The sequence below is a fragment of the Meriones unguiculatus genome (assembly GCF_030254825.1).
Source record: "Meriones unguiculatus strain TT.TT164.6M chromosome 16 unlocalized genomic scaffold, Bangor_MerUng_6.1 Chr16_unordered_Scaffold_43, whole genome shotgun sequence".
Lineage (NCBI taxonomy): Eukaryota > Metazoa > Chordata > Mammalia > Rodentia > Muridae > Meriones > Meriones unguiculatus.
The window spans coordinates 2,664,031-2,685,982 of NW_026843701.1; the positions used below are offsets into that span (position 1 = coordinate 2,664,031).

The window sequence follows — 21,952 nt, forward strand, 5'->3', positions numbered from 1 at the left end:
TGGTGGGTAGAATCTTCCATAGAGGACCTTTAAGTTCCCTTTTAAAGATAAATGAGTTGCTGCTTTCTTGCACACCCAACCAGAAACCATGAATTGTGAAGAGCTAACTTAAGTATACTTATCACACGTTTTTAAAGTTCTGCCATTTTTTGAAGAGAAACAGAGGAGGAATTGTTGGGGGGGGTGGTAGAAGGAAGTTTTCGGAACCTAGAAGGGACAGATGGAGGAGAAACTCTGGCCTGTATGTAAATAACAACAACAACAACAATAACAAAGCACACAAACAAAAATGAATGAGTTCACTTCAATGGCTTCCTGTTTTGGCTACAACTTTTTTGAGCAGTTGGGGTTTAAATGGGTGAAGAGGTTGTCACGACAGCCTTTCATGTGCCTCTTTCTTACCTAGGTCTACAATCATCCATTTCAGTACTAACACAGGTTTTCTTGAACCTTTTTTGTTTTTTAGAATTATCAAAAATTGTTTTTACATTTCTTAAATACATTGTTTTTACTAAGTACAGTTTATTCACTTTGTATCCTAGCTGTATTCCCATGTCTCATAACCTTCCAATCTCACTCTCCCTCCCTCATCTCTTCCCATGCCCCTACCCAAGTCCACTGATAGGGGAGCTCTTCCTCCCCTTTGTCCTTCTGATCCTAGTCTATCAGGTCTCATAAGGACTGGCTGCATTGTCTTCCTCTGTGGCCTGGTAAGACTACCTCTCCCTCAAGGCTACCTCTCCCTCACCTCAGCGGGAGGTGATCAAAGAGCCAGCAAGTGAGTTCATCTTAGAGACAGTCACTGTTCCATTAGTAGGGAACTCACTTGGAGACTGAGCTGCCATGGGCTACATCTGTTCAGGGGTCTAGGTTATCTCCATGAATGGTCCTTGGTTGGAATATGAGTCTCAGAAAACACTCCTGGGCCCAGATTTTTAGTTCTGTTACTCTACTTGTGGAGTTCCAATCCCCTATAATTCCCCATCTTTCATAAGATTTCCTGCACTCTGCCCAAAGGTTGGCCATAAGTCTCAGCATCTGCTTTGATACCTTACTGGGGAGAGTCTTTCAGAGGCCTTCTGTGGCAGGCTCCTGCCCTGTGCCCTGTTTTCTCCCTCTTCTGATGTCTGCCTTTCTGAGTGAGGATTAATCATTTTACCTAGTGTCTTCCTTTTTGTTTAGCTTCTTTAGGTGTACAAAGATTGTAGTATGTTTATCTTATATGTCTAATACCCACTTATAAGTGAGTTTATACCATGTGTGTCTTTCTGCTTCTGGGGTACCTTAACAGGGTGATCTTTCAAGTTCCCACCACTTGCCTGCAAATTTCATGAGTTCCTTGTTTTTAATAGCTGAGTAGTATTCCATTGTATAAATGTACCACAATTTGTGTATCCATTCCTCAATTGAGGGAAATGTCAGTTGTTTCCAGGTTCTGGCTAATTTGAATAAAGCTGCTACGAATATAGTTGAGCAAATGTCCTTGCTGTATTCTTGAGATTATTTTGGATATATGCCTAGCACTGGTATAGCTGGATCTTGAGGAAGCATTATTCCTAATTTTCTGAGAATGTGCCAGATTCATTTCCAAAGTGGTTGTACAGGTTTACATTTCCACCAGCAACGGAGAAGGATCTACTTTCTCCACATCCTCTCCAGCATGTGTTTTCACTTGAGTTATTGTTCTTAGCAGTTCTGATGGTATAAGGTGAAATCTCAGGGTCATTTTGATTTTCATTTCCCTGATGAATAAGGATGTTGAGCTTTCTTTAAGTGTTTCTCTACCACTCAATGTTACTCTATTGAGAATTCTTTGTTTAAGGCTGTAATCCATTTTTAAATTGCATTACTTGATTTGTTGTTTTTTAACTTCTTTAGTTCTTTATATATTATGGATATTGGCCCTCTGTCAGATATAGGGTTGGTGAAGATGCTTTCCCATTCTGTAGGCTGTTGTTTTATTTTGACAACAGTGTCCTTTGCCTTCAGAAGCTTTTCAATTTTATGAGGACCGTTTATTGATTGTTGAGCTTAGAGCCTGTGCTGTTGTTGTTCTGTTCAGAGATCTGTCTCCTGTGCCAATGAGTTCAAGGCCCTTCCCTACTTTTTCTTCTAATAGATTGAGTGTGTCTCATTTTATATGGAAGTCTTTGATCCACTTGGACTTTAGTCTGTGCAGTTTGATAAATATGGATCTACTTGCATATTTCTACATGTAGACATCCACGTAGACCATCACAATTTGTTGAAGATGCTGCCTTTTTACCATTGTATGGTTTTGGATTCTTTGACAAAAATCAATTATCCTGTTTTTTACAGTTGGCAGGAACATGAATCATGGCCTTCAACATGATTTCTGGGAACAATAATGATCACGAACACAATCTGGCTGCAGTAGGATGACACAACAAGACAATATCATAGGGACAGCTCAGAGCATGTACATCATCATGGGCTCTGGGGCAGCACAGGCAGTACAGGCTAGACACATTAATGTGACCCCCAGCAGCAGCACAGCCCTCAAACCTCAACATTGCTTCAGGCTATAACACAGACCACAGACTTTTGCATGAGCACAGACAGAACCAAGCTGCAAGTAGGACCATAAACCAAGACATGACCCTTAGTGGCAGCATGTGTCCAAACATCACCATAGCCACAGGGGACAGTGCAGACCATTCACTTCAGCAAGGTCCTCACTGCCATCAACATCCCAATTCTGCCTCTCTCCCCAGTGCAGGTTATACTCTGCTTTTCTGCCTTTCTCATCTTTCCATCACCTATTTGTTCATCATAGTGGTACCTGTGTCTGCACTGCCTACCTGCCATAATTTTGATAATCAGGACAGCAAGGCATGGGAAACAGCAATTGCCACAAGAAATGTTCCCCAAACTGGAACCTCTCACATGATACCCACAGCAGCAGTCCCCACAGCAGAAAAGCAGCTGACTCCATCTCTGAGAGCTGGACTAGAGGCTGCTTCTTGGGCATTGCAAAGCTGCCTGTAAAGATGCTTTGGATAATCTTCACTGTGTCTAATGTCTCAACATGCAAATCATCTCAGAAAAGATTGATTTACTGCTCAAAGAACACCTGTACTTGTGTCACCCTATGGCAGATAGGATTAGCAGAGCATTTCCTAGTGTATTTCAAATGTATCACAGTGATTTTCTGGCTAGCATTATGGATTCATCATGTTCAGTTATTCTGAGCTTCCATGTCACAGCCCTGCTGTAAAGTATGTGCGGTGCAACAGCACATTCTTCCATCAGAATTAAACTTTCAAAAAATTTCTTTCTTCTTCTGGGTTATCTCACACATGTGTTTGCTTGAAAATTTCATTATTTCCTTGTTTTTAATTGCTGAGTAGTATTCCATTGTGTAAATGTACTATAGTTTCTATATCCATTCCTCTGTTGAGGGACATCTGGGTCATTTCCAGGTTCTGGCTATTACAAATAAAGTTGCTATGAACATGGTTGAACAAATGTCTTTGTTGTTTACTTGAGCATATTTTGGATATATGCCTAGGAGTGGTATAGGTGGATCTTTTTTTATTAATTTTTATTTTTTATATTAATCACAGGTTATTTACTTTGTTTCCCAGCCGTAGCCCCCTCTCTCAGTCCCTCCGGATCCCACCCTCCCTCCATCTATCTTGATGTTGCATTATTCCTGATATTCTGACAAACTGACAGATTGATTTCCCAGTCACTTGAGTTTTTGATCTTACCTATTTTGATGGCTGTGAGATGGAATCTCATGGACATTTTGATTTACATTTCCTTGATGACTACAGATGTTGAACATTTCTTTGTTTCTCCACCATTACATATTCCTCTCTTGAGAATTCTCTGTTTAGCTGTGTACCTCATTTTTAATTGAGATATTTGGTTTATTTGTGCCTATTTTTTTGATATCTTTATATATTCTAGGTATATAAAGATAGGTATTATTAGGATGTTGGGTTTGTAAAAACTTTTGCTTGTCTGTAGACTATCCTTTTGTTCTGTTGTTAGTGTCCACCCCCTGCTCAAATGTACCCAATATGCAGCTCAGTATTCACGTGGGTACCTGAGTAAGAAGAACTGTGTCTGCCTCTGTCATGAACTTGGATGCATGCTCTTTGATCAATTTCCCCTAGCAAGATGGCCAGGCCAGTAAGGAAGATTCTGATGAGATCTGATATGCTTTAACCAACTGACTGTCTATGTAAGTGTCTCATTTATGTTGTTATTTTTTTAATTTTAATTTTATTTTTATTAATTACAGTTTATTCACTTCGTATCCCAGCTATAGCCTCATCCCCCACCCCTCCCTATCCTACTCTCCCTCCATCTTCTTCCTCTATTTCCCTTCCCCAGTCCAATGATAGGGACGTCCTCCTCCCCTTCCATCTGACCCTAGTCTATCAGGTCTCAGTAGGACTGGCTTCTTTGTCTTCCTCTTCTTTGTCAATTAGTAAGGCTGCTTCCCTATCAGGTGGAGGTGGTCAAAAGTCATTTAAATTTTACTTTAGACTCAAACTTATCTTCTTTGGATCTCTGATGACCTTGATGGTTACTTGCAGCTCTAACAGCAGCAAACACCCAGATGCTTGGTCAGTCCACTACATATGTAAAGTTTACCTTACTGACAGGCTTTACACTAAGAAAGATATGAATTTATAAAGGTTATGAGACAAAGGCAAGTAAGTTATATATGTCTAGAAAAAAAGCAAAAGATACAAGTTATACAAGTCTAAGACATATAAGTCTATAGTTATGACAGTCCAAGAAAATGTGTTATGGTCTGATGATATGAATGCCTGAGAAAGTGATTTATATATCTGAGAGAATAATTTAAAGTGTATAAAGAATTATTTTAGATTTATTTTCTTCTCTCTATGCTACTGTTGGGGCTTCCCCTCTCTCCCTCACCTATAGTCAGAATTCACAATGAGTCCTCCAGGCCCCTCCAGTCTTTTCCCTTAAATTGCTCCTTTCAAGAAATTTTACTACTCATTTCCTAATGTCTTCTTACCTTAGTAGGAAGATGTCTTCTCCACTGACATAAATTTTGCTTTTCTGCCCCTGATATTAGCTCCCCGGATACTCCTGAGTCCCTCCATTTCCTTCCTTAGACTCTATTTGTACACTGCCAGTCTCTAAGTCCCCAAACACATCTTATCTTCTGCCCACTTCTTTACTCAATCCCACTGTATGGGATGCTTTTGGCATGTTTTGTGGGATGTATATAATTTAAACTTGTTCATTTAAACACTGATTTCTCTACCCCACTATGTACTTTCCATTCAGATATTTCATTGTGATGCTTATTCTAACCATCAGCTGTCTCAAGTTTGTGTAAACATACCACCATTTGTTCTTTGTATTGTCAATAAAACAATCAGCCACAATGCTGAGCAATGGAGAGAATAGGGTGGTCTGGAGTGGGAGGATGAAGAGTGCAAAGGATTGGCAGGAGAGGACTTCGAATCACAAGGAGAAATGAACAGTACCTAAGATATGACTAAAGGCAAGAATAATGGGTGAAATCTGAATTTTTAGGAGACTACATGTGCTTGGAGGTTTAGGATTGAGTAACTATTGCCCAGCATTGTGCTCTAGGTTAGTCTCTGTGTGGTGATTTGGGTATACAGCTGGTTTAGGAATAACCACTGCTTAACTAAAAGATAAATCATAAATAATTATTAATAATCCACAACAAGATGCCACCTCTCCTTCCCTCACTGTGTATCATAAACCTCTCTCTATTATACTAACAGACCTGTCTGCATACATCTCCAAACTCAATACTCCCTACCCTTAATCAACTTTGCCTAGGCCTCACACCCATCATTTCTACCTCCCCACCCTACAATACTCCAAAATTAACAGAAAAAGCAAAAAACAAAGAAACAAACAAACAAACAAAAAACAAAACCTAAGAGAACCCTATACCTAATCCAAGATCCTACTTCATTAACTGCTGTCTCTTTATATCCTTAGGCTATCCTTTATCATCCCTGACCACAACACTCATTTTTTTTTTTCAATGCAGTTTATTCAGGAACCTTGAACAATCCTCAGACCCTGGGGAAAGCCAGCCCACAGCTTAAATAGCCTCTGGGTAGCCAACCCAGGCATGCCACGTGGGCAATGCAGATAGGTCCACATACATGGAAGCAAGCCAGATCCTCAGCCTTAGTCAAATGTGGAATTGTTCGTGACAGAGAGCACTCACCATCGGGAAGGTGGAAGGCGGAAACCAGCTCCATCTTTAAGGCATAGCATTCCACAGCTCTCTACAGTTCCCCCTTTTTGTTTTAGACGCATCAGGCAAGAGTAGAGGTCTGATCTCTGATATTAGAAATAAATTGGGACTTTGTACCGATGTTCATTTAGGTGTCATCCACCCAAAGAGCATCAGACCCGTCCGATACCTTTTTCTCAGAGGCGGGACCTGGGGCATCAACCCTCATGCAATCAGACATGCTCTTCTCTGGGTCTAAAGCGGCTGACCCTGAGTGCAGTGCTTAGCCTCGCACCCTGAGCTTATCATTTTAGCTTTTTATGGTATCCAACCATGCTTAGGGAGAATGTCCTGCTTCAATGGCTGTAAAGGGCTGAATGATCAAGGCTGCATCACACTGTTGTGAGACTCTAATCTTGCATATATACCACAGACAAACCAAGGAGACCAACACCAGAAGGCCTGCTAATGCTCCCATGCCCGCCCATTCCTTCAGATGATTCATGGCTGCAGCAATCCATGTTGATAATCCTGTGGCTAGTCCTGTGTCCACTCTGGTAGAATTTACTGTGACAATGGCCACTCTCAGCTGCTCCATCGTAGTATCGAATTCTCCAGACCAATTACCTAAAATATAGCTAGACAATTGTTTAGACAGATTTGCAGCACAGGAAAAATTCTCATGTTGTATGCTAGTGACACAAAGTCCAGCATACTTTCATTGACAGTCAGGTTGAGCGATTTGTCATAGGGTATCAATTTGCTCCTGCAAGAGGTCAATCCTCTGATTGACCACCATCAAGCTTCCTTTTAGTTGAGCATTAATTCCTTTATGTACAACTAAGGCATGAGCTACATTGGCTAAATGATTATTCAGGGTCTGAGCAGTCTGCCTAGTATGACTCATGGCTAATGCCCTGGTGGTAGCTCCAACAGCCACCAATGAGATGGTAGTAACAATGGTGGCTGTAGTTCCAAGATCCCTTTTCTGTCTGAAGAGAGTCATAGCGTGAGGGGCATCAATGGGCACAGGCACCCAGTGAGGCATGCAAGTAACTAGGGCATACCTAAATTTACTAGCATTCCAGCATTGGGCAAAAAAGCAAGTATCATTACCACAATTACTTGGCTCTATCTGGCTAATAATGAATAAAAATGGGGAATATAGACAAACAGGTGTGGGCTTATAGGAAATATTATGAGAAGCCTTAACCCTTCCTTGGAACATCCTGTGTCACTTCTAGAACTAGCAGTGGTGGTGTCCGAGGTCTGAGTAGGTTCAGGAGACCATTGCCCCCAGGGGCGAGACGTGCTCCATGCCAATTGACTAACTCCATGTTTTCCTCCAATTTTGAAAGTCATTTAAGGTTCTTAAATTATTTTTCCCTTTTTTTAAAATTTTTCATCAATTACACTTTATTCATTCTGCATCCCCCCATAAGCCCCTCCCTCCTCCCCTCCCAATCCCACCCTCCCTCCTCCCTCTGCTTGCATGCCACTCCCCAAGTCCACTAATAGGGGAGGTTCTCCTCTCCTTTCTGATCTTAGTCTGTCAGTTCACATCAAAAGTGGCTGTATTGTCCTCTACTGTGGCCTGGTAAGGCTGCTCCCCCCCAGAGGGAGGTGATCAAAGAGCAGGCCAATCAGATTATGTCAGAGGCAGTCCCTCTTCACATTACTATGTAACCCAATTGGACTCTGAACTGCCCTGGGCTACATCTGTGCAGGGGTTCTGGGTTATTGCAATGAATAGTCCTTGGTTAGAGTATGAGTCTCTTGGAAGTTCCCTGTGTTCAAATTTTCTTGTTCTGTTGCTCTCCTTGTGGAGACCCTGTCCTCTCCAGTTCTTACTATTTCCCAGTTCTTACCTAAAATTCCGTTCACCTGCCCAAAAGTTGCCCATCCAGCTCAGCATCTGCTTTGATAGTCTGAAGGGCAGAGGCTTTCAGAGGCCCTCTGTGGTAGGTTCCTAGGTTGTTTCCTGTTTTCTTCTTCTTCTGATGTCCATCCTCTTTGCCTTTCCGGATGGGGATTGGACATTTTAGTTAGGGTCCTCTCTCTTGCTTAGTTTCTTTAGATGCACAGGTTTTAGTGGGTTTGTCCTATGTTGTATGTCTATATGAGTGAGTATATACCATGTGTGTCTTTTTGCTTCTGGGACAACTCACTCAGGATGATCCTTCCCAGATCCCACCATTTACCTGCAAATTTCATGATTTCCTTATTTTTCATTGCTGAGTAATATTCCATTGTGTAGATGTACCACAATTTCTGCATCCATTCTTCAGTTGAGGGGCATCTGGGTTGTTTCCAGCTTCTGGCTAATACAAATAAAGCTGCTACAAACATGGTTGAGCAAATGTCCTTTTTGTGTACTTGAGCCTCTTTTGGATATAAGCCCAGTAGTGGTATGGCTGGATCTTGAGGAAGTGCTATTCCTAGTTGTCTGAGAAAGCGCCAGATTCATTTCCAGAGTGGTTGTACAAGTTTACATTCCCACCAGCAGTGGAGGAGGGTTCCCCTTTCTCCACAACCTCTCCAGCATGTGTTGTCACTTGAGTTTTTGATCTTGGCCATTCTCATGGGTGTAAGGTGAAATCTCAGGGTTGTTTTGATTTGCATTTCCCTAATGGCTAGTGAGGTTGAGCATTTCTTTAAGTGCTTCTCTGCCATTCGGTATTCCTCTACAGAGAATTCTCTGTTTAGCTCTGTTCCCCATTTTTTAAGTGGATTACTTGGTTTGCTGCTTTTCAGCTTCTTTAGTTCTTTATATATACTGGATATGAGTCCTCTGTCAGATAAAGGGTTGGTGAAGATTCTTTCCCACTCTGTAGGTGGTCGCTTTGTTTTGATGACAGTGTCCTTTGCTTTACAGAAGCTTTTCAGTTTCATGAGGTCCCATTTATTGGTTGTTGCTCTTAGAGCCTGTGCTGTTGGTGTTCTGTTCAGGAAGTTTTCCCCTGTACCAATGAGTTCTAGGGTATTTCCCACTTTTTTTTCAAGCCGATTTAATGTGTCTGGTTTTATGTTGAAGTCTTTGATCCACTTGGACTTCAGTTTTGTGCAGGGTGACAAGTATGGATCTATTTTCATTTTTCTACATGTAGACATCCAGTTAGACCAGCACCATTTATTGAAGATGCTATCTTTTTTCCATTGTATGGTTTTGGCGTCTTTGTCAAAGATCAGGTGTCCATAAGTGTGTGGGTTTATTTCTGGGTCCTCTGTTCGGTTCCATTGATCCACCATTCTGTTTCTATGCCAGTACCATGCAGTTTTTAAAACTGTTGCTCTATAGTACAACTTAAGATCAGGGATGGAGATACCTCCAGAAGATCTTTTATTGTAGAGGATTGTTTTAGCAATTCTGGGTTTCTTGTTATTCCATATGAAGTTGAGAATTTTTCTTTCCAGGTCTGTAAAGAATTGTGTTGGTAATTTGATGGGCATTGCATTGAATCTGTAGATTGCTTTTGGTAAGATGGCCATTTTTACTATGTTAATCCTACCAAGCCATGAGCATGGGAGATCTTTCCATCTTCTCATATCTTCTTCTAATTCTTTCTTCAGAGATTTGAAATTTTTTTCATACAAGTCTTTGACTTCCTTGGTTAGGGTTACTCCGAGGTACCTTATGTCATTTGTGGCTATTGTGAAGGGTGTTGTTTCCTTAATTTCTTTCTCAGCCCTTTTGTCTTTTGTATACAGGAGGGCTACTGATTTTTTTGAGTTAATTTTGTATCCTGCCACTTTGCTGAAGGTGTTTATCAGCTGTAGGAGTTCCCTGGTAGAGTTTTTGGGGTCACTCACATATACTATCATATCATCTGCAAATAGTGATAATTTGACTTCTTCCTTTCCAATTTGTATCCCCTTGATCTCCTTCAACTGTCTTATTGCTCTAGCAAGGACTTCCAGCACTATGTTGAAGAGATATGGAGAGAGTGGGCAGCCTTGTCTTTCTCCCTGATTTTAGTGGGATTGCTTTAAGTTTCTCTCCGTTCAGTTTGATGTTGGCTATAGGCTTGCTGTATACAACACTCAATTTTCAGTCCTAAATCTTAAGGACACCATCTACTCAATATTCCTGGATGTCAACTCTTAAAGCATTTTGTCTTCACTTAGATGGATCCTGATACTCAACAATCCTAACAACAGGGATTTAGAGACTGTCCCCATTCTTTTGGCCAAGCATTACTATGGACTTGGCCTGCCTTCTCCCTTGTCCTCCCACCTGCTTCAATATATAAATAACCTCCTTCCTCACAGTCCTTCTCTCTCTAATAGCCCATCTGACCTCATGCCTCAATTTCCTCATTTTCAGAAGTTTCTGGCTCTCACCTTCCAAAGCACAGCACTCCTTTCCCCAAGTCACCTATCTCTTATTCTCTCACATACCATCCATAGACATCTCACTTTAAGACCACGTTTCCTATCCCCACTCCCCATCTCTGCAGTCTCAGCCAGCCTCCTCCATCATAGATCCTTACATACTCCTAATATATTCCCTATACCATGTTACTTCTGGATTGACACTTACCTCCCATCCACAAACAATTCCTCAAGCATTAAACATTCTCTTTTCTATTCCAGACCTCTGCATCCCAGATATACAGAAACCTTTTCATTCTTGGACTTCCAAAATACACAGTGTACTTTTCCCCATTGCATATCTCTCCACAGCTCTAAACAACACTGTCCACAGCTGATTTTTTTGTCTACACACTCTTGCCACAGCCTCTCTGCTTACCTCTAAATCTAGCAAATAGCTATGGTTCCCCAGAGCACTAATATTCCATCCCCCACAGCTGCTAAAGGTGAGGGTAAAGACAGAAGCCCCAGGGTCACCTCTTCAAATCTATTCTCAGCAGAGTCTCCCTCAACAGTAACTTACAGAGGACTCCACAACCCCTTCCACCTTCTCAGATTTCATTTCTCCAAACTTCTCTTATCAGAGATTCACCAGTGATATTTCTTTCCTATCCTCTCCTAGTTGCTCCACACTTAATCTCTTTGCCTAAACATTTCTCAAATCCTCTATACACCTGACCAACAGTCTTCAAGGAGCTCCTATCACATCCCTTTTACACACAAGGCAGTCCTATAGATACTTCTGCTACAATTTTTAATGGCTGTTAGCTCCTTCCTGTCAGACAGGCACATCATACAGACCCCTCCATTAGTATTAATCATCTTCAAAATCTGGCTCCAGTGCTCTTGAGTTCATTCATTCCCCACAAACCCCATTTTTCTTCTCACACTCATACTTTTCCTCTGCCCAAGTGAGTGCCAAACATCTACTGCCAACTGACTCCCCTAAAATTAACTGTTTAGATGTTCTCAAACATCAAACACGGTAAACAAATCATATATCCTACACACCCAATTATAAGATATAACCAAACCCAAACTACCTCCTCTCTGTGTATCTTTGTCTCTCTGTTTTTGTATCTCTTCGTGTCTCTCTTTGTCTCTCTCTCTCTCTCACACACACACACATGATTAAATTCTAACTTGAATGAAATTCATCCAACAAACTCTGTTCTCATCTCCTCTGACAACTCCTTAAATGCCTCTCACTGTTTTCTTTCTGCTGCTTCTTCAAATTCATTGGTTAGTCACAGTTACTCTCACTGCCAATACCAGAGTAAAAATGCCCTATCCTCAGAACTTGCTGCTTGCATCTTTGACCATCTAAGTCCCCCTTTAGGAACAAAGCCATATGCTCTCAACCTGTCCACACCAAACTCCCCCAAATTGTTACTGACTGTTCCTTTTACTATCTGTCAAGACCCATCCCAAATCCAATGGTCTTAAAACATCTCAATTTATTTAATTTTTTAAATATTTTATTTATTTATTTATTTATTTATTTATTTATTTATTTATTTATTTTTTCAATGCAGTTTATTCAGGAACCTTGAACAATCATCTGACCCTGGGAAAAGCCAGCCCACAGCTTAAATAGCCTCTGGGTAGCCAACCCAGGTGTGCCACGTGGGCAATGCAGATAGGTCCATATACATGGAAGCAAGCCAGATCCTCAGCCTTAGCCAAATGTGGAATTGTTCGTGACAGAGAGCACTCACCATCGGGAAGGTGGAAGGCGGAAATCAGCTCCATCTTTAAGGCACAGTATTCCGCAGCTCTCTACAGTTCCCCCTTTTTGTTTTAGACGCATCAGGCAAGAGTAGAGGTCTGATCTCTGAGAAGAGCCTGTCTGATTGCATGCGGGTTGATACCCCAGGTCCCGCCTCTGAGAAAAAGGTATCGGACGGGTCTGATGTTCTTTGGGTGAATGACACCTAAATGAACATCAGTACAAAGTCCCAATTTATTTCTAATATTTTTTTTATTTTTATACATTCACTTGTATCCCAGCTGAAGCCCTCTCCCTCTTTCCTTCCCAATCTTCCCCTCCCTCCCGCATCTCCTCCCTGCTCCCTTTCAACTGAGAGGGGTTGTCCTCCTCTCCTGTATGACCATAGCTTATCAGGTATCTTCAGGACTGGCTTCAGTATCTTCCTCTGTGGCCTAGCAAGGCTGCTCCTCCCTCATGGGGGAGGGGAAGCTCATGAGTTCAGAAACAATTCCTGTCCCCCTTACTAGGGAACCCACTTGGGTACTGAACTACCATGGGCTATGTCTGACCAGGCGTTGTAGGTTTATCCTTGGATGGATAAACAGTCTCATAGAAGACCCCTGTGCTCAGATATATTTGGACCTTATGAGCCTCCCTGTCCCTTCTAGGATATAATAATTCCTCCTTCCTTCATATTATTACCTACACTCTGTCGAAGATTTGGTTATGGGTCTCAGCATTTGCTTTGATATACTGCTAGGTAGAGTCTTTCAGGTGCTTTCTGTGGTAGGCTACTGTCCTGTTACTTGTTTTTTCCTATTTCCAATGTCCATCCCCTTTGTCTTTCTAGATGAGGATTGATCACCTTACCCCTGGACCTCTTTCTTGTTTATTTTTTTTAGGCGTACATATTTTAGTATGTTTATTCTATCTTATAGGTCTTTATAAGTGAGGATATACCATGTGTGTCTTTCTGCTTTTGGGATATTTCACTTTGCCTGCAAAGTTCATGATTTTCTTGTTTTTAATTGCTAAGCAGTAATCCATTGTGTAAAAGTACCACAATTTCTGCATCCATTCCTCTGTAGATGGACATCTGGGTTGTTTCCAGGTTTTGGCTATTATGAATAAAGCTGCTACAAACATGGTTGAGCAAATGTCCTTGTTGTGTACTTGAACATCATTTGGACCTTCAAAGAAGTGCTAACTCCAATTCTCTCCAAATTATTCCACAAAATAGAAACAGAAGGAACATTACCAAATTCATTCACCTCAATACCTAAACCACACAAAGAAACAACAAAAAAGAGAACTTCAGACTGATCTCTCTTATGAACATTGATGCAAAGATACTCAATAAAATACCTGCAAACCGAATCCAAAAACACATAAAAGATATCACCCACCATGACCAAGGAGGCTTCATCCCAGGCATGCAAGGGTGGTTCAATATACGGAAATCTATCAATTTTTTTTTCTTATCAGTTACATTTTATTAACTCTGTATCCCAGCCGTGTCCCGATCCCTCATTCCCTCCCAGTCCCTCCCTTCCTCCCTCATCTCCACCATGCCCCTTTCCAAGTCCATTGATGGGGGGGACCTCCTCCCCATTCATCTGATCCTGTTTTATCAGGTATCTTCAGGACTGGCTGCAAAGCCCTCCTCTGTGGCCTAACAGGACTGCTCCTCCCTTGGGGGTGGGGAGGCCAAAGCGCCGGTCATTGAAATAGTCCTTGTTCCCCTCACTTTCGGAAAACAGTTGGTTACTGAGCTACCACAGGCTACATCTGAGCGGAGGTTCTAGGTTATATCCATACATAGTCCTTGGTTGAATGTCAGTCTCAGAAAAGACCCTGTGCCCAGATATATTTGGTCCTTGTGGAGCTCCTATCCTTTCCCCATCAGACTAACTCCCCTTCTTTCTTATGATTCCCTGTACTCTGCCAAAGGTTTGGTTATGAGACTTTGCTTTGAAAACACTGCTAGTTAGAGTCTTTCAGATGCCTTCAGTAGACTCCTGTCATATGTTCAATGCACATCCCATCTGTCTTTCTAAATGAGGATTGATCATCTTACCCCATGTCCGCTCTCTTGATTATCCTTTTTAGGTATATAGATTTCATTATGTTTATCATATCTTATAGGTCTGTATAAGTGAGTATATACCGTGTTTTTCTTTTTCCTTCTGGGATATTTCACTCAGAAGGATGTTTTCTAGATTCCACCATTTGTGTGCAAATTTCATGATTTCCTCCTTTTTGATTGCTGAGTAGTATTCCATTGTGTAAAAATACCACAATTTCTGTATCCATTCCTCAGTTGATGGACATCTGGGTTGTTTCCAGGTTCTGGCTATTACAAATAAAGCTGCTATAAACATGGTTGAGCAAGTATCCCTTTTGTGTACTTGAGCAAACTTTGGGTATATACCTAGCAGTGGTATAGCTGGGTCTTGAGGAAGCACTATTCCTAATTGTCTGAGAAAGCGCCAGATAGATTTTTGCTCCTCTCAAATACTATCAGATTCAGGATAAGTATAACTATAAGATTCCTGACAATCAATAGCCTAAATTATCCTGCCTAATGGCTACTCTGAAAGGTGGAATCTCTCCTCATTTCCCTGGGCTTGACACTCTTCTTCCCTACTACCAGGACCATGAAACTAACATGTTGGGTCTCATAAGCCCTGCTGTAACTACCTGAGCCTGGCTCGAGTTTATGACCTGTCTTTAGCTTATGATTTAAGAGGTGCTACTTCTGGGCAAAAGTGATTCAGCATATCCACCTTAAAATTAACCCTGCCTGGTAACTGTGATGTGGACTATTGTCACTGGCCCATCTCTTCTTGCACTACCTAACCCTGCCCTCTGTGTCATCTTTCCTCACTCCTTAACCCTGCCCCTTGACCGAAACCTATTAAAAGGACTGCTTTATTCAATAAACCGAGTTCCTGCTTCGACAGATCTCTAGGCTCAGTGATGTTTTATTCCCTGGGGCATCTGGGGAGGTCCGGCCATCAACACTCATCCCACTCAGCCACAGAGGGCATCCAGCTGGACTGGCCACCCTCCTCTCAGCTCCACCTGCAGGATATCGACCTGGCATTAACACTTTCAAATGTAAACCTAAGATAGAATATTTTTTTCTAAACTGCTTAACTTTGTTCCAGTAGATTTCAAACAGCCACACACTACTCAAGCAACTCCTATTCACTCCAGGCTATTTTCTCAGAATCTATATCCTAGTCCTGTCTCACAGGGTACATTTCCCTAGCCTCTTGTCCGGGGGCTCAGAATTGCATTTATTGGAACAGGCAATTAAAATGCAGTCCATATCAAAATGCTCTTTTAGTGTAAAATATATTCTTTTTTTCTTTTTATTAATTACAGTTTATTCACTTTGTATCCCCCCTGTACCTCCCTTCCTCCTCCCCTCCCAACCCCACCCTTCCTCTTTCTCACCCGTGTCCCTCTCCCAGTCCACTGATAAGGGAGGTCCTCCTCCTCTTCCCTCTGATCCTAGTCTATCAGGCCTCATCAGGAGTGGCGGCATTGTCTTCCTCTGTGGCCTTGGTAAGGTTGCTCCCCCCTCAGGGGGAGGTGATCAAAGAGCAAGCCAATCAGTTCATGTCAGAGACAATCCCTGTTCCCATTACTATGGAACCCACTAGGAGACTGAACTATCATGGGCTACATCTGTGCAAAAGTTCTGGGTTATCTCCATGCATGCTATTTGGTTGGGGTATCAGCCTCAGGGAAGACCCATGCGCCCAGATGGATTTGGTGAGCATGTATACTTTAGGACCTAAAGTACCTAAAGGCCACTTGAATACTGAACTGCCATAGGCTACCTCTGTGCAGGGGATCCAGGCCATCTCCATGAGTGGTCCTCACCTGGAGTATCAGTTTTAGAAAAGACCCCTGTGCCCAGACTTTTAGAATCTGTCACTGTCCTTGTAGAGCCCCTGTCCACTCCAGGACTTACTGTCTCCCACTTCTTTAATAAGATTCCCTGTGCTCTGCCCAAAGTTTGGTTATGAGTCTCAACATCTGCCTCCTCAATACCCTGCTGGGTAGAGCCTTTCAGAGGCCTCTGTGGCATGCTCCTGTCCTGTTCCCTGTTTACTCCCTCCTCCTATGTCCATCCTCTTTGCCTTTCTAAATGGGGATTGAACATCTTAGCCAGAGTTCTCCTTCTTGATTAGCTTCCTTAGCTGTACATATTTTAGTATGTTTATCCTATATTAAATGTCTAGTATCCACTTATGAGTGAGTATATACCCTGTGTGTCTTTCTGCTTCTGGGATTCTAAATATTTAGTTGAGCTTCTTATTACATTTTAAAGCAGCTAAAAATTGAAATGTCCTACGTGTCTCTTATGGATGGTTCTAAGAGCAACCAAGTGTCCCCAGATCACCTGCCTCTTCCACATGGATGACCAGGAGGACTCAGTGCAGATCACATATGTGTCTCCATGGAGAGATCACTCTCTAGAAAGATCTATAATGCACACTGGGATAGGCACTTGAAATAGATTGGCTGAAGATTGGATACAATCTTAGTATCTCACATTTGTGCTCTACTTTTAAAACTGGGATTGTAAAATTAAATTAGCTATTTTATGCACATTTTTACTTTTTCTAATGGACATAATATTGTCTTTACAACAGAAAAAGTTAAAATTCTGTCATTGTTTTTCCCTTAGAAGCTGCCAAAAATTATGACTTTCATGCTGGCCTACAGTACCAGATGCCTTAAACTACGCCATTCCTTGTCATTTTATATCAGGTCCAGTAAGCCCAGAGCTTGCACTTTCCCTGTAGCGAAGTTACCAGTGTCTTCTAAATTATTATGAAGCTCAGCTGACAGTTGATGAGAGTGTGCCCAACATGAGACTTATATTTCTGCACCAGGTTCATGAAAATGGGCTGAGTTTTTGTCAAACATAAAATAAAAAAGACAAATTTAATCCATAAAATGTGTCTGAAGATGAGCACCTCCATTTTTTCACTGTAGCCTGGGAGCCAGCCCTTTTGCAACAAACCCTGGTAGTCATGGTCTTCTGACATTATGGAGCCTGCTCATAAGTCATCTTGAATGTGGATAGTTAATGGTTTTCAGCAAAATACAGCACAATGTTTGCTCTTTTCCCTGTTGGTTCAGGGCAGCTTATTCTGGCATGTTACCCTGGTGGTGTTTGCACACAGCTGTGTGGTGAGACCTTATGTTTCAAAAGCTGTTCCACCAGTGGCATGTTTTCCTCTGTCTTCAATGAGGTCACTCAGATCCTAGTTTGGATTAAAACTCTGATGTTTTCACTTCATCTGCAAGAGCAACAGTCAATGCTGCCCGTCAGTGCATTTACAGCAGAATGTCTAGTGTGAAGTCTAATGATGTGCAGAACTTGTCCTACTCCCAATTCTTTAACTGCACAAGGCTCTTCCACTTCTCAACTTTTCTTTGATTTGCTCAGTTTCTGTGCTTGGAATGTTTGTCCTACAATCTCCTGGAATTCCTGCTTTATCTGTGCTCATATATATTTTATTTCCACCTGAATAATTTTCCTTTTTAAGCTCATGAAATGTTTCATTTGTGCTATACGTGGTGTTTTTTTTTCCTTGGGGGGGTGCTGTTTTGTTCTTTCTTCTTTCAATTTTTCCAAGAGTTTTGTGATCTGCTTCTGTAGGATTTTTTCTTGAACTTGTTTAAATTGGAAGGGATTCTTGTTTACTCTGCAGCTCATTAATGGGTGTTTTGCCCTAATATTTTTCTTGATTATATGGGAATTTTGCATCAGAAGGTCATGCAGATGCGCTTCCATCTTAATCCATGAGGCTGTCCATAGATTGATGTGAGTGATCTGCACGGCCAGCTGAAGCCATGTTGATGTTCTTGGACTGTGCTGTTGTCAAGGGCTCTGAGAGTGTGCTTGATCCAGTCTGTGGCAGAGGCTTTGCTGGTGTCTGTTCTCTGTACAGGAGACCATGCTGAGGCCTATGACATGTATGGCCCAAGATTTCATTTGTATGTTCATAGTCCATACTGTCACCCGAAACCACATGGAAGTCCATGATCAGTGTCCAGATGATTTATAGTTGAGAAAAGGACATAGAATGATTCTGTGACAAACTATACAGGAACTCATCTGCCCATCCCCTAAAAAATATAGCAGCCTCAATGGGAGGGTTTTATAAGTACTTCATTAGCTATAAATTTGCAATTCAGTTCATCCATCATAGAAAAGAAATTCTTTGCTAAGCTTTCAACAAAGAATTCCTTGATTTCCTTCAGATGAGATGCACTGTTTTTAAGGGGCACAATGTGTCATCCTTGATGTTTGTGTGGAGTTTTCAATTGGTATATTAATGCTTCAGAATATATCTTTAGCTTATTTTTCTCTAAAATCATTCCTTCTAGCTTATTTCTCAATCTGATCTCAATCTGAAGTTTTCTGATAGAACCGCTGAAATACGGGACTCAGTAAAGACTTGTGGCTGGTACAGTTTGTCATCTAGGGTTCTAGGGCAGGAGTTTATGTTTGCTCTATTTGAGTGCAAAAATGTTCTCCTCAGTCTTTTGGCAGAAGTTTCCTCCCTCTCTGCTCCTGGGGCTCTGCTTGAACAGAATTATTCTTCTTTTGGTGCTTTCCCACAATTTCCAAAAGGACTTGTATAAGGACTTCTCTTTCTCTCTCTCTCTCTTCTTGTTCTTTGTCAACTATTGCCCACTTTGCTTTAGCTTGCTCTTCCTGGAATTCTATAGGCTAGATATCCTGATCATCTTTGCCATTCTTCTTGTTTTCTAACAGCAGTTTGACATTTGAAAACATCTACATCAGGTTCCAGATTCCTTACAGTAATTTAATGGCATCCTTTATGTCTCAGAAGTTATACAGAAGTAAAAGAATGATAATACTGAGTTCTTTTTGCATTTTCATATAAAGGATTTTGATACCAAAAGACATAAGAGAAATTGAACCCATACTTTTGCAGTGGCTATGTAAACTATTCATCACCCTCTCAGGCACACCTGCTATCATGCAGAAAGGGGAAGTGGGTAAGTCCAGGGCTGTGTGTGGTGCAAGCAGCTGGTGAGATTCTCAAGCAGATTTTTGTTGGAGGCTAAAGTACTGTGGGAGGAGTATAGGAGATACTGCTGACAGTAATAAAATGCCAGGTCTTCAGCCTGTACACTGCTGATGCTGAGAGTGAAATCTGTCCCAGATCCACTGCCTGTGAAGCAATCAGGAACCCCAGTTTGCCTACTGGATGCCCAGTAGATCAGCAGTTTAGGGGAATGCCCTGGTTTCTGCTGGTACCAAGCCAAGTAGTTTAATCTGCCTAAAGTAAGGCTCTGACTGGATTTGCAGCTGATGGTGACCTTATCTCCTGCTGACACAGCCAGGGAAGATGGAGACTGGGTCATCATGATGTCTGCACACGTACCTGCAATCAGGAATATGCAATGAACATGCATATGTACACAAACACAGAGTATAAAAACAGTTGAAATTTATCATTTAATTGCTTTGTACTACTATCTTATCAGAGCATTATTATGTAAGAAATATTGAGCCTAAAACACTCAAATTTCTTTTCTGCAAAGAAGTGACTTTGCAAAGATTATAATAATTTGAGTTTCATACCAGACACCCAAAGCAGCAGGGATATGAGGACCTGGGTCTGTGACTTCATCTTGCTCCCCCTCCTGTCTGATGAAGTTCAGTTCTCACTGCAAAGGCCTGGTTTATAAATTCTCAGCAGCTGGGCTTGGCTGTGAGGGTGCCATGCAAAGCAGTCAGCAAATACATAAGCAAATGCCTGTGCAGTGTCTGTGAGTATAGCTGGTGTCAATCAACAGGCAGAAAGACTGTTAGAGGGAGCATAAGCAATCACAGAAAAAGATTGCCTTGCAGCTCTCAAGCAGAAAAGTACTACGTGTTTTAAGAGCAGACCTGGGTTAAAATCCAAGATATATTTAAATCAATTGACTTCTGTAGAAATATTAGTAGAGCTATCTCAGATTGACAGTCTTAAGCAAATGATAGGCTATGTTAAAAAAATCAAAACAACAACAATAAAAGAAACAGAGTGATAAAGCATGCAATAAAAGAAAGTAAAGGTTGATGGAAGATAAGATGAGAGGTAAAAAGAGAACTGAGGCTACATGTGTTCAATATTGCCCATCTCCAAAGCCACTCTTATACTGAAGGCAGAGAGGAGGGTCTCATACATTTTGGCTCTAGTTTCTTGGAAAAACAAGGGACTAAGAAACAAAGAACAGCCCAGAATTCACTCTGTGGATATCCTGGCAAACATTAATTTCAGACTGAGATCAGAAGAACTTTAATCTCAAAGCAAAGGATACACAGCAAAAGCTAACAAGCATCCTCCCCACAACATCAGGAAATTGAAAGTGGAATATAAATCTGGAGAAATAAAAGATGAACAAAGATTTTTCGTGAAGTTTTTCCTGTAGACCAACACTGGCATGAGTTTTTATTCATGGAATTCAAATGTTAGTGTAATTTAAAAATTAGTAATATTGAAACTGGATTAAGATAGGCTTATGACATCTTGAACAGATAAATGTCTATTGAAGGGGGCACAGCCATGCTAAACTACTTAATGATTTTATGGAGACAAGTAGAACACAACATCAGCTCTTGTTATCCAAAGGGTGAAAAAGAGTTTGGCTATGAATAAAAAGTCAATAGCAATAAGAGAACTCTCAGAACATGCCAGGACTTCATATTATAAAAATCTGAAAGTATATATAAGAAGTAAATTATAAAGCCAAAATTATTTGTAAAGTATAAAAGAAAATTGAAACATGAAATATCATGGCAAGGAGTGGAGATTCTGATCTGAACTCCCATAATTGGATAGACAAAAGCAGAAGTTTCACGAGTTTGAGGCCAGCCTGGGGTACATGCCAGCTTCTAAGCCAATCTAATCTATACATATAGACAATCGCTCAACAATGTGTATCAGAAAACCACTAGTTACAAGGCAACTCTTGACATAATCTTCCCAACACAAATATCTTATCTGATGTCAATATTTCACCATGAAACCACAAATATTATTGAAAAATAAGTATTCATTTATATAATACACATTCCCTTCTATTTTGAATTACATATATAATTTTTTATACTTATTTATTTTATGCATATGAACACTCTGTTTTCATACACATCAGAAGAGGAAATTAGATTCCATTGCAGATGGTTGTGAGCCACCATGTGGTTGCTGGGAATTGAACTCAGGACCTCTGGAAGAGCAGTCGGTGCTCTTAACTGTTGAGCCATCTCTCTGGACCTACATATATAATTTTATACATCTACTTTTCAGGTATAAAATGTTGTCCCTACCTACGGGAGTTCAACGGGTTCCTAATGAAGGGAGGTGGAAAGAATGAGGTACAACAAGAGACGCAAGGAGTAAAGCCAAGTCTGTTTGTCTGATCAAGGCCTCCTTTATTAGAAATTTTTACCCAACTTATATAGGGAGAAGGCAGGAAAGGGGGAAGGCTAAATTACTGCTGCAGGAGACAGGAAGAGTGCTTCCATGGCTTATATATTGCACCTGCAAGATACCATAAGGATGTTTTCTTAAGCTATCTCAGGGATG

General features: G+C 41.1%; 1 gene segment (V, D, J or C); it reads right to left on the reverse strand.

Moving 5' to 3' along the window:
• Window positions 1-19,352: 19,352 nt before the first annotated feature.
• Window positions 19,353-20,017, reverse strand: LOC132651438 (immunoglobulin kappa variable 4-1-like). The segment is given in 2 exon segments: window positions 19,353-19,762; window positions 19,963-20,017. Coding segments are annotated over 2 exon segments (459 nt in total).
• Window positions 20,018-21,952: the final 1,935 nt, after the last annotated feature.